This window comes from Sinohyriopsis cumingii, chromosome 9, assembly GCF_028554795.1.
Source record: "Sinohyriopsis cumingii isolate HCF-2022 chromosome 9, ASM2855479v2, whole genome shotgun sequence".
Lineage (NCBI taxonomy): Eukaryota > Metazoa > Mollusca > Bivalvia > Unionida > Unionidae > Sinohyriopsis > Sinohyriopsis cumingii.
This window is the reverse complement of record NC_142969.1, coordinates 98,210,673-98,226,402: the sequence shown is the minus strand read 5'-3', so window position 1 is coordinate 98,226,402 and position 15,730 is coordinate 98,210,673. Positions and strand designations below refer to the sequence as shown.

Below are 15,730 nucleotides of genomic sequence, written 5' to 3'. Positions count from 1 at the left end.
CCTCTTCCCTCTGTGTGTGTGTGTGTGTGTGTGTGTGTGTGTGTGTATGTGTGTGTATGTGTGTGTGTTCGCGTACGTTGTGTAGATCGTATATTTGGTTGTTTTTTTTTTCTTCCTCCCGAGTGTGGATAGTATATTTGGGGTTTGTTTTTTCCTCTTCCCTGTGTGTGTGTGTGTGTATGTGTGTGAGTCTGCGCGCGTATGTTGTGTGTGTGTATGTGTGTGTGTTTGTTCGCGTACGTTGTGTAGATCGTATATTTGGTTGTTTTTTTTTCTTCCTCCCGAGTGTGGATAGTATATTTGGGGTTTGTTTTTTTCCTCTTCCCTCTGTGTGTGTGTGTGTGTGTGTGTGAGTCTGCGCGCGTATGTTGTGTGTGTGTGTGTGTGTTTGTTCGCGTACGTTGTGTAGATCGTATATTTGGTTGTTTTTTTTTCTTCCTCCCGAGTGTGGATAGTATATTTTGGGGTTTGTTTTTTCCTCTTCCCTCTGTGTGTGTGTGTGTGTGTGTGTGAGTCTGCGCGCGTATGTTGTGTATGTGTGTTTGTGTATTGGTCTCTGTTTGTCCCTATAAAACTCACTTTATCCCTATCAGATACACTCTACCTACCTACCTACAGTAGCGCGTATTCAGGTCAGCCACTTGCAACACTGTTGCCATTTTCCCCTAGTGTTCAGTACAGTGACGTCACTGACGCTGGAAATTTTGAGACTATAAATATCGACTTGGGGATTTCCACATTTTGTAGCTATACATATATACTAGAATTCATAAACAGGAACGTCACTCAAGCTGAGGCTATAAAAAGATAGTGGGATTTTCCAAAGGAAAACCCCACAAGTTGGAGCTATAAATAGATAGTGGGATTTCATAGGAATTTCAGCTGATTATAGATACATAGGTATTTATCCACGATCGTCACAGAAGTTGATATTGTAAGTAGTTACTAATTTTATCCATTTTAGTCTAAACCATTGTAACTTAATTTTCGGGGATATGTTTATTTTCCTTTAAATTCTGGAACAATTTCGTCATTTTAACGTTACTTTTAGTCACATCCATTTTGTCGTTGAGCATTTCCTTGATTATAGCTATTTATAGCATCATTACAATTATGCAAATTTTTGAACACCCCAGCAAGATTTCAGGTCTTGGTAATGCTTTATATATAAATCTCACGCTTGTACTAGTGTACGTATGTCTCTGTCTCTGTTGTGTTTGACCCTCTACCATCATTGTCCCTAGACAATCCCACCATGTTCAATTCCCCTTGACGCTATACAGACCACCATGTTCAATTTCCATATGTTAAATTCCCCTAGCCCCTAGACAGACCCACACTCTATTCCCATGTTCAATTCCCCTTGTCTCTAGAGTGACCCAGCAATTTTTCCCATGTTCAATTTCCCTTGACGCTAGACAGTCCCACGATTTTTCTCCATATTCAATTCCCCTTGACGCTAGACAGTCCCACGATTTATTCCCATGTTAAATTCCCCTTGACGCTTGATTGTCCCACGATTTTTCTCCATGTTAATTTTCCATTGACGCTAGAGTGTCCCAGGGGTCTCTGTAATGCTAATTCCCATTGACGCTAGGGTATCCCCATTCACTACTCACGGCTAATGACGTTTGCACTAACTAGCATGACAACTGACGTTTCAACTAACTCGCATGGGCAATGACGTTTCCACTAACATGGCCAGTGAGGTTTCCACTAACTAGCATGGCCAATGACGTTTTGTACTAACATAGTCAATGACGTTTCTACTGACTAGCATGGCAAATGATGTTTCCACTAAGATGGCCAATTTGATGCCTTTAAAAGGATGGAGTGTGAAGTATGTGTACAATCAAAAAGTGATAGTTAGTTAATAGCTATGACTGAATAAAAAATAGACACAATTTTATTATTGATATAATCAGATATCTTGATAGTACGAAACTCCGAGAATATGGTTGAAAAGAAACCACAAAAGAACAGATCAGTGAAAGAATGTTCACAAGATAGTGGAAAGACTATGCTACACCAATCAAGGACCATAACTCTGTAAAAAAGCCTATGCTACATGAATCAAGGATAATAACTCTAACAAAATAGCCTTTGTTACATGAATCAAGGACCATAACTCTGTAAAGTATAACGTATGCAATATGAATCAAGGATAAGAACTCTGTAAAATAAAGCATATGCCACAGGAATTAAGGATAATAACTTTGTAAAATAAGCCTATGCCAATTGAATCAAGGACCATAACTCTGTAAAAAGGGATGTTATGCGAATCAAGGACCATAACTCTTTAAAAATAAAGCATATGAAACATAATTTAAGGACCACAACTCTGTAAAATAGGATTTAAATCTAATCGTCATCAAATTCATACCATACATTATTAAGAAAAACCATCATTGCAAAACTGGCTGAATGAAACAAAACAATTTAAGTGTTGAGAAGTTGTTTGGAGCGATGTGATTATTCTAGGTGGATGAAGGGCAATAACTCTTATAAACAGGAGCTATGCGTGTTCGTCATTGAACTCATCTTTCCTGAAATGTGTGTATGTGTCTGTACGTGTGTGTATATCCCTCTGTGTGTGTGTGTGTCTGTGTGTGTGTGTGTGTGTGTGTGTGTGTGTGTGTGTGAGAGAGAGAGAGAGAGAGAGAGAGAGAGAGAGAGAGAAATTTTGATTTTTAGATTAGCTTTAATAATTTGTCAGTCATATCGCTACGATGTCTGCAGTGTGGCAGTCTACAGTGTTGTCTGGTACTGGGGTATAATGCCGCAGACATGTCGCATCATATCCCACCCAGGCCCATTATCCTGACACCAGGCCGACCAAGTCCTAATTATAGCATTGTAATGCTTAGCGCCAAGCGAGGCAGCTGTTAGTACCATTTTTATAAGTCTTTGGTATGACTCAGCCGGGGATCGAACCCGCAACTTCCCGTATCTCAGGCGGACGCTCCAACCCCTTAGGCGGTCTTCTTGAAATGAAGCTTCACGGAAAATGTCGTGAAACTCTGAAGAAAAATATGAATGATTGTTTGTTGGCATGCAAAAGTACATACAAATAGGCCTGTACAGAGGTAACAATATAATTAACATCATGAATTTATATTAGAACAAAAAAATAGATTTTTTAATGCAATTCACATAGTTGGTTCTTCTTGATTTAACAGGTAACATGTCAAATGTCTCTAAATGGAAAAAAGAAATCTTTTTCTTTTACCTGAATGTGCAAACAGCCACAATTGCGAGAAACATTACAAACACTAGGGGTCCGACAACTGCTCCAATTCTTGCAGCAACTACAAATAAAATGTTTACAAATGTTTATTAAATCAGTTTTAAAACATATATACTGACTGTTTAATTAAAGTGATAAGAATGGATGGACTTGTGTTTTTTAATTCCAAAATTTAAATTTTTATTCTTTCTAACAAAGCAAACGATTCCGTCGATTGATGTGTTTTCATAAAGAGAATAAAAAGTCTACGTAAATATTTATACGCCTTTGTAAATATTGATATGCCTACGTAAATATTTATATGCCTAGATAAATATGTATACGCCTACGCAAATATTTATATGCCTATGTAAATATTTATACGCCTAGGTAAATATTTATAGCCTATGTAAATATTGACATGCCTATGTAAATATTTATACGCCTATGTAAATATTTATATGCCTATGTAAATATGTACATGCGTACGTAAATATTTATATGCCTATGTAAATATTTATATGCCTAGATAAATATGTATACGCCTACGTGAATATTTATATGCCTATGTAAATATTTATACGCCTAGGTAAATATTTATAGCCTATGTAAATATTGATATGCCTATGTAAATATTTATACGCCTATGTAAATATTTATATGCCTATGTAAATATGTACATGCGTACGTAAATATTTATATGCCTATGTAAATATTTATATGCCTATGTAAATATTTATACGCCTATGTAAATATTTATATGCCTAGGTAAATATGTATATGCGTACGTAAATATTTATATGCCTATGTAAATATGTATATGCCTATGTAAATATTTACATGCCTATGTAAATATTTATATGCCTATGTAAAATTTATATACCTATGTAAATATTTATATAGACACACACACACACATAAATATTTATACGCCTATGTAAATATTTATATGCCTACGTAAATATTTATATGCCTACGTAAATATTTATATGCCTATGCAAATATTTATACGCCTACGTAAATATTTATATAGACACACACACACATAAATATTTATACGCCTATGTAAATATTTATATGCCTACGTAAATGTTTTCATGCCTAGGTAAATATTAATGCCTACGTAAACATTTATATGCCTATGTAAATATTTATATGCCTATTTAAATATTTAGACGCCTTGGTAAATGTTTATATGCATAGGTAAATATTTATATGCTTACGTAAATATTTATACGCCTACATAAATATTTATATACCTACGTAAATATTTATGCCTATGTAAATATTTATATGCCTATGTAAATGTTTATATGTATATGTAAATATTTATGCCTATGTAAATATTTATATGCCTATGTAAATGTTTATATGCTTATTAAATATTTATATACCTACGTAAATATTTATGCCTATGTAAATATTTATATGCTTATATAAATGTTTATATGCATACGTAAATAGTAATATGCCTACGTAAATATTTATATACCTACGTAAATATTTATGCCTATGTAAATATTTATATGCCTATATAAATGTTTATATGCCTATGTAAATATTTATATGTCTATGTAAATATTGATATGCCTATGTAAATATTTATATGGCTGTGCAAATGTTTATATGCAACGTAAACGTTTATATGCACACGTAAATATATATATATATATATATATATATATATATATATATATATATATATATATATATATATATATATGCCAACGTAAATGTTTATATGCCTATGTAAATATTTATATGCCCATGTAAATGTTTATATGCATACGTAAATATTTATATGCCTACGTAAATATGTATACGCCTACGTAAAATGTTTATATGCCTATGTAAATGTTTATGTGCATACGTAAATATTTATATGCCGACGTAAATGTGTATACGCCTATGTAAATATTTATGCGCCTATGTAAATATTAATATAGCTATGTAAATGTTTGTATGCCTATGTAAATGTTTATATGCACACGTAAATATTTATATGCCAACGTAAATGTTTATATATCTATGAGAATATTTATATGCCAACGTAAATGTTTATATGCCTATGTCAATATTTATACGCTTATGTAAATGTTTATATGCATATAAACATATTCATATGCCTACGTATTTATATGCCTACGTAAATGTTTATATGCACACGTAAATATTTATATACCTATGTAAATAGTTATATGTCTACGTAAATATTTATAAGCCTATGTAAATGTTTATATGCTACGTAAACGTTTATATGCACTCGTAACTATTTATATGAAAACGTAAATGTTTATATACCTATGAGAATATTTATACGTCTACGTAAATGTTTATATGCCTAGGTAAATATTTATACGCCTAACTAAATGTTTATATGCCTATGTAAATGTTTATACGCCTAGGTAAATATTTCTACGCCTAAGTAAATGTTTATATGCCTATGTAAATATTTATACGCCTAAGTAAATGTTTATATGCCTACGTATTTATCTGCCTACGTGAATGTTTATATGCTACGTAAACGTTTATATGCACACGTAAATATTTTAATGCCTATGTAAATATTTATACGCCTACGTAAATGTTTATATGCCTATGTAAATATTTATACGCTTATGTAAATGTTTATATGCATACAGACATATTCATATGCCTTCGTATTTATATGCCTATGTAAATGTTTTTATGCAACGTGAACGTTTATATGCACACGTAAGTATTTATATGCCTACGTAAATGTTTATATGCCTATGTAAATGTTTATATGCCTACGTAAATGTTTATATGCCTACATAAATATTTATATGCTTACGTAAATATTTATATGCCTATGTAAATATTTATATGTCTATGTAAATATTTATATGCCTATGTAAATGTTTATATGCCTATATAAATGTTTATATGCCATTGTAAATGTGTATATGCCTATGTAAATGTGCATATTCCTATGTAAATATGTATATACCTACGTAAATATTTATATCCCTATGCAAATATTTATACGCCTACGTGAATATTTATATACCTACGTATTTATATGCCTACATAAATGTTTGATTGCTAAGTAAACGCTTATATGCACACGTAAATATTTATATGCCTACGTAAATATTTTTATACCTACGTGAACGTTTATATTCACACATACACACATAAATATTTTTATGCCTATGTTAATATTTATACGCCTACGTAAATATGTATATGCCTATGTAAATATTTATATGCGTAGGTAAATATTTATATGCCTACGTAAACGTTTATATGCACGCGTAAATATTTATATGCCTATGCAAATATTTATATGCCAACGTAAATGTTTATATGCCTATGTAAATATGTATATGCCTACGTAGCTGTTTATATGCCTATGTAAATATTTATATGCCTATGTAAATGTGTATATGCCTACGTAAATGTTTACATGCCTATGTAAATGTGTATATGCCTACGTAAATGTTTATATGCCTATGTAAATGTGTATATGCCTACGTAAATGTTTATATGCCTATGTAAATGTGAATATGCCTACGTAAATGTTTATATGCCTATGTAAATGTGTATATTCCTACGTAAATGTTTATATGCCTTTGTAAATATTTATATGTCTACATAAATGGTTAAATAAAAAATGAGTTATTTGTAACTTTGAGAGCTTACATCAAGAGAAGTTATTTTCATTGTATTATAAAGTCCTGAATCGCCATTTTGCATAACGAGCATCACGTTACCTGATATTTTTGTGTAATCCGTTTCATGGATGAAATCCGTTGATGACGTTGTGTGAGATTCTGATACACTCTGGTGAGCAGATGTCGTTTTGCTTATGACGATTGAACCTAAACAAATGCCATGTGATTAATTTAACGTCCGTATTTGATACTGTGCCAGGAAAGGCATAACTCAAAAGCTATCGTGTACTTAAGTACACTGTGACGCGCACATGCAAAGGAGCAATTTATTCAGTAAAATAACATTGCGGTGGCCACCACAATTACTTACATGTTATTTGTAGAGCATTTAATCCTAAAGAGGAAACAAATGTCAAAATTCAACACTTTACATCGAATGTCAACTTGAATAGCACATACAATATATATTACTAAATTTATTTGAAAGTTTTACATTATTATAACTACGAAAAAGTTCGTATCCAAAACCAAACCAAAAGGTCAACGTATTATTTGCAGCAAATGTATCATCATTTAAATCATCTGGACAAATTTGACACTGTTTACCATTTGGTTTTCTATTCCCGTGTCGGACTTGCGTATAAAATGGACGCTGACAAGGACAGTTTATTTTACGATCTTCTACGACAAGGAATAGCTCTTTTTATATAAACAAATTTCTCACGAATTAATTACGCTAATATTATTTACTCTTTATGTTCAGTTGTTTCGTATGTAAACTTGTAGATTTGTCCTAAGATGACTTCGTGCCACAGAGAGAGAGAGAGAAAGAGAGAGAGAGAGACAGTACTTGCCATGACATTTTCCCATCACTACAGATACATTTTTCAGTCCAGTTTGTCCCAAACATCCTTTGCCAGGGTACAACTCAAAAAATAGCGTGAAGTTGGGAAAACTCTCATTCACAAATGTAGAAGCTATGCTCCACGTACTGCTGGAACTTTCTTTCCATATTACAGATTCATTGTCCTGACTGTTGGAACTTATATTCCATATTACAGATTCATTGTCCTGACTGTTGGAACTTATATTCCATATTACAGATTCATGGTCCTGACTGCTCATATAGAGTTGTAGACGGCTCTTTGATCCGTTAAGGAAGTAAAGAAATGTTATACAGACTGGTCCCTGCATAGCATGGACGGGTGTCGATAAACTGTGACCTTTGTTTACACAGTCTTGAGGAAAAACCATGGTTGCGTACATTCCTTCCACAAAAGTTAAAAGAAGAACGACGTTAATGGTAACAAATAATATGCATAGAGCTTTGTATATTAACGTAAACTATGATTACACAAGCGTATCCAATACTGGAATTCATTCAGAACACTCTACACGGCCTTATGAAATGTTTTACACTGTGTTGTTGTACATACTTTTATTAAATAGTTTATTTCCCTAGCATAAAATATGAAAATTTAAATTTTTGTGTGAATTAAATCCAAAATAATCCCTCAACGTTATACAAGTCCCAAAGTAGAACGTGTTCCGAATGAATTCCAGTATTGAATGTGCTGATGTATTAATGGTCTTTAATGTGCCGATTTGCAAGCTGTCCTGATGTATCACAGCGATATCATGATGTGTCACAACTATATCATCTGGAATGTCTTACAATGAATTAACAATAATCTCAAAATAGTGATTTAGTCCTGAAGCTAATAAGCACTTTGTAATTCCAATGTATAATTTGAAATCCTCTCAATTGAACTACTGATTTCACTAGATGGAGTTTAAAATAGGAATAAATAATTCTGTCTATCACATTATTTACATATACACTTTAGACACAAACAGAGGACTAAGACGAGGTTCATTTTCGTATAATATTCGTAAACAAGATGAAGTATGTTTACTTACATTTTCACAACCAACCTGACTGAAATCAGGTGGACCTTATAATTTTAAGGTTCCAGGTAAATATGTTCACTAATATTATCATGACAATTAGCCTACAATCCAAGGTAAAAGTTAGCTATGTAATATGTTGTTTACAAATGACCCTTAAAATCTATAATTGTGGATAACACTTTACCACGCAATACAGATATTCAAATCGACTCCCTGTCAATATAAAGATTTATATCATAATACTCTTTTATACATATTAAACAAATATACAACAAACATAAAATTTATCTAACCTGTATGACAGTATTATTTGAATTAAATATTAATTCTGCCTATTATTATCATGCATTCTTTGATAGAGTCCAGAAATAGCACTTTCCGTTCTGTTTGCTGTATATTTGTAATTCTCTATAATTAATCCTATATACCTTGATTTCTTTCATAGGAATCCGGAATGACTGTATAGATAGATGATAAATAATTACTAGATCGTCATACGAGTGTGTCTTCTACATACTAGTGCATATAACACCGACTCAGTAGTGCCATTTTATTTTGTAAACTGTGCTTAATTGTGATGGAATATGCGTTAGTATGTACAGGCAATGCGATAAGTGCCGTTCACCCCAGACCTATTTTTGAATCTCCGAAGATTGCAAAAAAAATGTCTCTAAAATGTATGATAGTGTTATTGGTATTAAATATTAATTCTGCCTACTATTATCAATCATTCTCCCATAGACTCCTATATAATTCAGGAATAGCACTTTCTCTTTCCGTTCTGTCTGGTGAATATTAGTAATTAAAATGTCTTAAGATGGATCCAAAATATATGCAAATAAATCAATATGGTACTTCTATACATATGAAAGTGCGCCTTCAATCAGATTATCTTTTTGCTTGATTTCCATAATGTCAATGTTGTCTTCCTGCAATATCAAACTGAACCTTAACAATCTCAGATGATTGATTTTCATTTTGTTAATGTGACCACTAAGACAATAATCTGAGAAGGAGATGAACTAATATACACCTTAAAGTGTTGCGAAGCCAATATTATTTGTAGACATTACTTCTCGACTTTGTAATAACTTCTCTGCTAATTATTTAATTATTTTGGAGAAATAACTAGCTGGATAAGCACGACCTTTATTGCTTTCTTGAATCAGTAATGTACCAACCACAACATTACATAAATCAACAGACATTTTAAATTATTGACTAAACTCTAGAAATGGTACACTCCAGTATGTCCTTTATTTTATCAAAAAACCGCCTGATACTAGTCAGAACAATGAAACGTGGATTTCTTGCTGAACAAATTTATCAGGTGTTCAGCAGTTATGGAAAAAATTAGCAATCATTGAGAATCAAAAACTGGATCCTGAGATCTCCTGTTTGTTTCCGATGGCTATTAGCGAAATTGAAGCCACACAAGTACCAAGTTGTTTTTTTTGTAAAACAAATTGTTCCTTATGAGAAAATGGAGACCTTGGAAAGTACCCGCTAGTGACGATTGGTCAGCGAGTTGCCAAATTGTTGTCATTAAATAATATTGAACTGGTAATTCGTAGTCTACCTCAAGAAACTCCATTGTCTGGTCATTTATAGTCAAAATACTTATCAGAATATCATTAACCATTTCTATTGGCTGAAAAGTAAACATTGACGTTTCTAAGTGCTATAGATATTGTGACATTTTTCAAATGGTAGAAGAACCCAATCAAAAGATACCTAAGGCATACCTAAGATATCTATACCTAAGATACCTAGATATCTATCTACAACCTATTCCTGTATCTGACGAGCCGCTTAGCTAAATACTAATGCACTGTATCGGTCCCTTACATAAGATCTAGACAGGCAACCAATACGTGATGAACATACAATGTTTTTCCAGAGGATATTGCTTTGAGTAATATTTAAAGTAAAACCATAATCACAGGTTTGATACAGTATTTTTTTATAAACATTCCTTGACCATCTGAAATCTGTCCAATCCGATCAGTGGTCACATGTTATGTCTGATATTTTCCAAAACTATTTATGTATGGACATTTTTTAAGCACTTCATGCATGAAGTAGTTATTAAATATTTTAAATAATTTGCCTACCTCAGTGAAAGGCAAGGGGCTTTGAAAAAATGTCATTAATTGTGGAAGAATATGATTCGGTAAAATCGTTTTTATACAGAAAAAGATTAGAATGGTGTTTGTTTATTTAAATCATTTTTAACTAGTTTTTTATTTCATTACATATGCTATGATAGAAATTAATAAATCTAATGTAAATAACCGTAATATAAAAACCTAAGGCACAATACGAGGACCAGGATGAGGGTCCAAAGTTCGTTTCTACAGCATTCTAAGCATAAACCAAGGATAGGTCTTTGACTTCAAGTTTAGTAAAGAATGTGATACAAGTGATAATTATCTTAAACAATAACATACAATCATTGATAAAAAATAAGCTGTGCAAAATGCTGTTTGCAAAATAACCATTTTAATCTTTACTCAGCCAAAACACACAACACAATATTATTATTCACAATATAAGCTAGCATGAAATAGATTATATATATGTATATATTGTTTTCCAAACTTAAAATTGTGTATTAAATGTGTACGATAGAAAGGCGTATGAATGAATGGACAGGCAGAGGGACGAAGAGAGATGAAATCAATATTTTAACACTTTTATTTTATGAGTATGGATTAATGGAATTCAAAATAACTTGCATATTGTAAATGAATAAATTATTGTTCTAATTAAATATTGCAATGTTTGCAAGAGTGAAGTAATTGCAATTTTTTTTACCTTTTGATTCTGGAGTTTTAGTTGTGCAACAGTTTGTATTAAAATAGTTTAACATACTGTAGTTGCAGTTTATAATGTCAAGGTCGTGTACATTGTATTAGAATAGTTTAACATACTGTGGTTGCAGTTTATAATGTCAAGGTCGTGTACATTGTATTAGAACAGTTTAACATACTGTAGTTGCAGTTTATAATGTCAAGGTCGTGTACATTGTATTAGAATAGTTTAACATACTGTAATCGCAGTTTATAATGTTCAAGTCTTGTACATAGTTGAAAGGTCAAAATATACAAAATGTTGAACTATTGAAACCTGAGAGAACCAATCATGTTTTTATTTGGTCAAAAATTATTATTTAGTATTGATTATTAAGACAATACAATTTTCCCCAAACTATATCATGGATTTAGGTCTATACCGTTGCCCCAACTAGAGCATGAATTTATGTATATACTATTGCCCCAACTGGAGCATGGATTTATGTCTATACTGTTACCGCAGCTATGGCATGGATTTATGTCTTTACCGTTACCCCAACTATGGCATTGATTTAGGTCTATAGCGTTGCCCCAACTAGAGAATGGATTTATGTCTATACTACTGCCCTATCTACAGCATGGACTCATATCTGTAATATGAAACCAATTATAGCATATATTTATGTCCATACCGTTGCCCCAACTATAGCATGGACTTGTGTCTCTATTATTAACCCAATTATGGCATGGATTTATGTTCATACCATTGCCCCAACTATAGCACTGATTCATGTTTATACCTTTGCCCCAACTATAGCATGGATTTATGTTCATTCCGCTGCCCTAACTATAGCATGGATGTATGTTCGTACTATTGCCCCGACGATGTCTATATCATTGCCCCTGCAATAGCACTGACTTATGTTCATACCGTTGACCCAACTATAACATGGATTTATGTCTATATCATTGCCCCAGCAATAGCACTGATTTATGTTCATACCGTTGCCCCAACTATAACATGGATTTATGTCTATATCATTGCCCCAACAATAGCACTGATTTATGTTCATACCGTTGCCCCAACTATAGCATGGATTTACGTTCATACCGTTGCCAAGATCATAATATCAATTGTGGATGTTGTTGTTGTTGTTGTTGTGGGGCTTAACGTCATTTTTTTAAAGCATAAGATAGGTTATACATGGCAGCCAGTATTAATGGTGGATGAAGAACCCGGTAAACCCCCGGAAAGAACCACCGACCCACGAGGAGCTACAGACAAGCTTTCTCACATACCCACATAGGCCGAACCCGAGGCTCGAACCCACTAATATTAATTGCAAGAATTGCAAAATTATTATACCTCCAAACCAAGGACAATGTGCAAATGGACAAATTGTTACAAAAAGCTGGTTGTGGTGGTTGCGCTGTGTGGATGTTGGGAGGTAGGCTTGCATAATACTCAATTAACCAACATTGCTAATGACAATTTAAATTAATATTATAATTAATATTTATCTTTCAAGTGTTTAAAAAAGTAATATTTTACCTTGCTTAAGAACAAAACCGAACGTGTTATATGAATATAATTCTATACATAAAAGTAGTCATTGATAATAATGGACATGTGTAATAAAACGAAGGGAAATTATATGATTGACGTAGTGTTATCTTGGGTAATTAAATGTGGGTGTTAAAAATAAATATATATTTGAAATTAATAAATACATGATATATACATGATTTACCTTTTCGAAAATCAGAAACAATACAATTTAGTCAGGCTACTCAGCAATTATTTAAAATAATGTTGAAAGTAGCATCTATAATAATAATTATTATTATAATTATTATAATTATTATTATTATTATTATTATTATTATTATTATTATTATTATTATTATTATTATTCAAAGCTGCTTACTGTGCATTTCTGTATATTCAAATACTGTAAACATTCATTTTAGTCCATTTGTCTTTAGACGTTTTTATTCCTGACATAAACATGTCAAATGAAAATAAATGCTAATTAAAGGTGATGCAGATGATATTTGTTAGAAGTGGCGCGTGTCGGTTCCCATAAGGCTCTGTGCTGTATAAAAAATGCACTCTTTCATAACGAACAGGACATATTACTTGTACAGAGGTCAGTATTTTTCAGCATGTATCGAATGAATTGTGTTGCGTTATAGGTGAATATGAATTATGATTAAATCCGTCGTGCTCTAAACAAATGATGCAATTTTAATTACATTTTAAAACGTTAATGTGAAAATTCAACAAGAAACAGGCACGAATATCGTTCTGTTGTACAGAACGAAATATATGTTTGTGTACATAATATATGTTTGTGTACATAAAGTTTTAACGCAAGTTTTATTAACAGTGCCTCATATGTACAACATTTGTCTTGATATACAAAATTTGAAATGCAATTTATCGAGTGTATTAAGGTTGGTTGGGCCAAACAAATGCCTCACCAGAGCACCAAAATAAATCAAATGGCAAATGCAAGATATATAACGTTTCTTGTGCCCAATACTATCCCATCTACTTCACATAGTTGATTTGCTATGAAAACGTTCTTGCAAGTCGAGTCTGACTCCAGAAGAGTTTTGTTGATTCGTGTAATCACTGTATCCACAAAAGTAAATGATAGTTTCTCATGAAATGTTTTTGTGATGTTGCTCGGAGCTGAAATATATCTCTATCACCTTTTACCTGGTAATCCGTAAACCTTGGGAACAATTGCATACCTTTACTTTCACAGACTTATCTAAATATTTCGAGATTATCGTGTTAATTTTGATCGTTACCATACATATGTGGATTACTTTACCTAATTTGGATTCATGAGGAGAGATCATCCAACTTGTATTCTCTTTCCATAGGCAGAAGTCATCATCAAATGCGCAGTCTGACGAAGTAATGAAAAAGAAAGAAAGCAAGTTGAATATTGCTTGATTACCAGCTCGTTTATGAAAATGTGCACCAAACTGTTTGAAGTATTAACACTTTTTACATATTCAAAAATTATTATGTTTAATACTGTATAACATTTTTTATATATGCAAAAATTATTATGTATAACACTGTATAGCACTTTTTATATATGCAAACATATTATGTATAATACTGTATTACACTTTTTATATATGCAAAACATTGTGCATAACATTGTTTAACACTTTCTATATGCAAACATTATTATCTATAATACTGTATAACACGTTTTATATATATGCAAAAATTATTATGGATACCACTGTTTAACATTTTTTATATATGCAAAAAAATATTATGTATTACACTGTTCAACTCTTTTTACATATGCAAAAGGTATTATGTATAACACTGTATAATACGTTTTATATATGCAAACAATATTATGTATAACACTGTTTAACACATTTTATATATGCAAAGAATATTATGCATGAGATTGTTTAACACTTTTTATATGCAAAATTATTAAATATAATATTGTATAACACTTTTATATATATGGAAAACACTTTATGTATAACACTGTATAATAATTTTTATTTATACAAAACTTATTATGTATAACATTGTGTAAGACTTTTCATATATATTTGCAAAACCTTTTGTGTACAAGACCGTATAACACTTTTTATATATGTAAAACAAATTATGCATAACACTGTATAACACTTTTATATATGCAAAATATATTATGTATAACACTGTATAACACTTTTTATATATGCAAAAATTCATAATTCAATGATCAGTATGGAAAGATATTTTGTATTTTCCTACATATACAAAAACACACAAAGGATAATAAATGTTTTAAACGAAGATCTTTATAAAATATCCATGCTTCAACATAATTTCGGGGGACTTGGATAGTGCCAAAAGCACATCTCACCAAATTTCTTTCTATATGATGCATATGAAACGCATTTACAATGCAGCTCTATTTGGACATAAAATTTTGTAAGAATTCTTTTAAGAATTGAATCCTTTAAGATTGCTGATTTGATTTTGATTTTTGAATGAAATCGTTTTAAATGCGTGAGAGAATACTTTGAAACAATATAAGCCCCCCGCCCCCCCCCCCCCCCGTTATAAACAGTACAAATCCATGTGGCTTAGAAGCAGAAACTAGGGAGATTAAGGAACAAGGTTG

The 15,730-nt window shown here is 31.8% G+C and overlaps 1 protein-coding gene across 1 annotated transcript in view; it reads right to left on the bottom strand.

Annotated features, from left to right (window-relative positions):
* Positions 1 to 15,730, bottom strand: part of LOC149792306 (MAM and LDL-receptor class A domain-containing protein 1-like) — a 72,784-nt gene that overhangs the window by 23,363 nt on the left and 33,691 nt on the right. Inside the window, exons 4-7 of the mRNA XM_089969555.1 lie at positions 14,414 to 14,491; positions 7,719 to 8,132; positions 6,964 to 7,071; positions 3,230 to 3,308 (exon numbers count right to left, since the gene is read on the bottom strand). Of these exons, the coding sequence (XP_089825681.1) occupies positions 3,230 to 3,308; positions 6,964 to 7,071; positions 7,719 to 8,132; positions 14,414 to 14,491 (679 nt within the window). The remainder of the gene's footprint in view (positions 1 to 3,229; positions 3,309 to 6,963; positions 7,072 to 7,718; positions 8,133 to 14,413; positions 14,492 to 15,730) is intronic.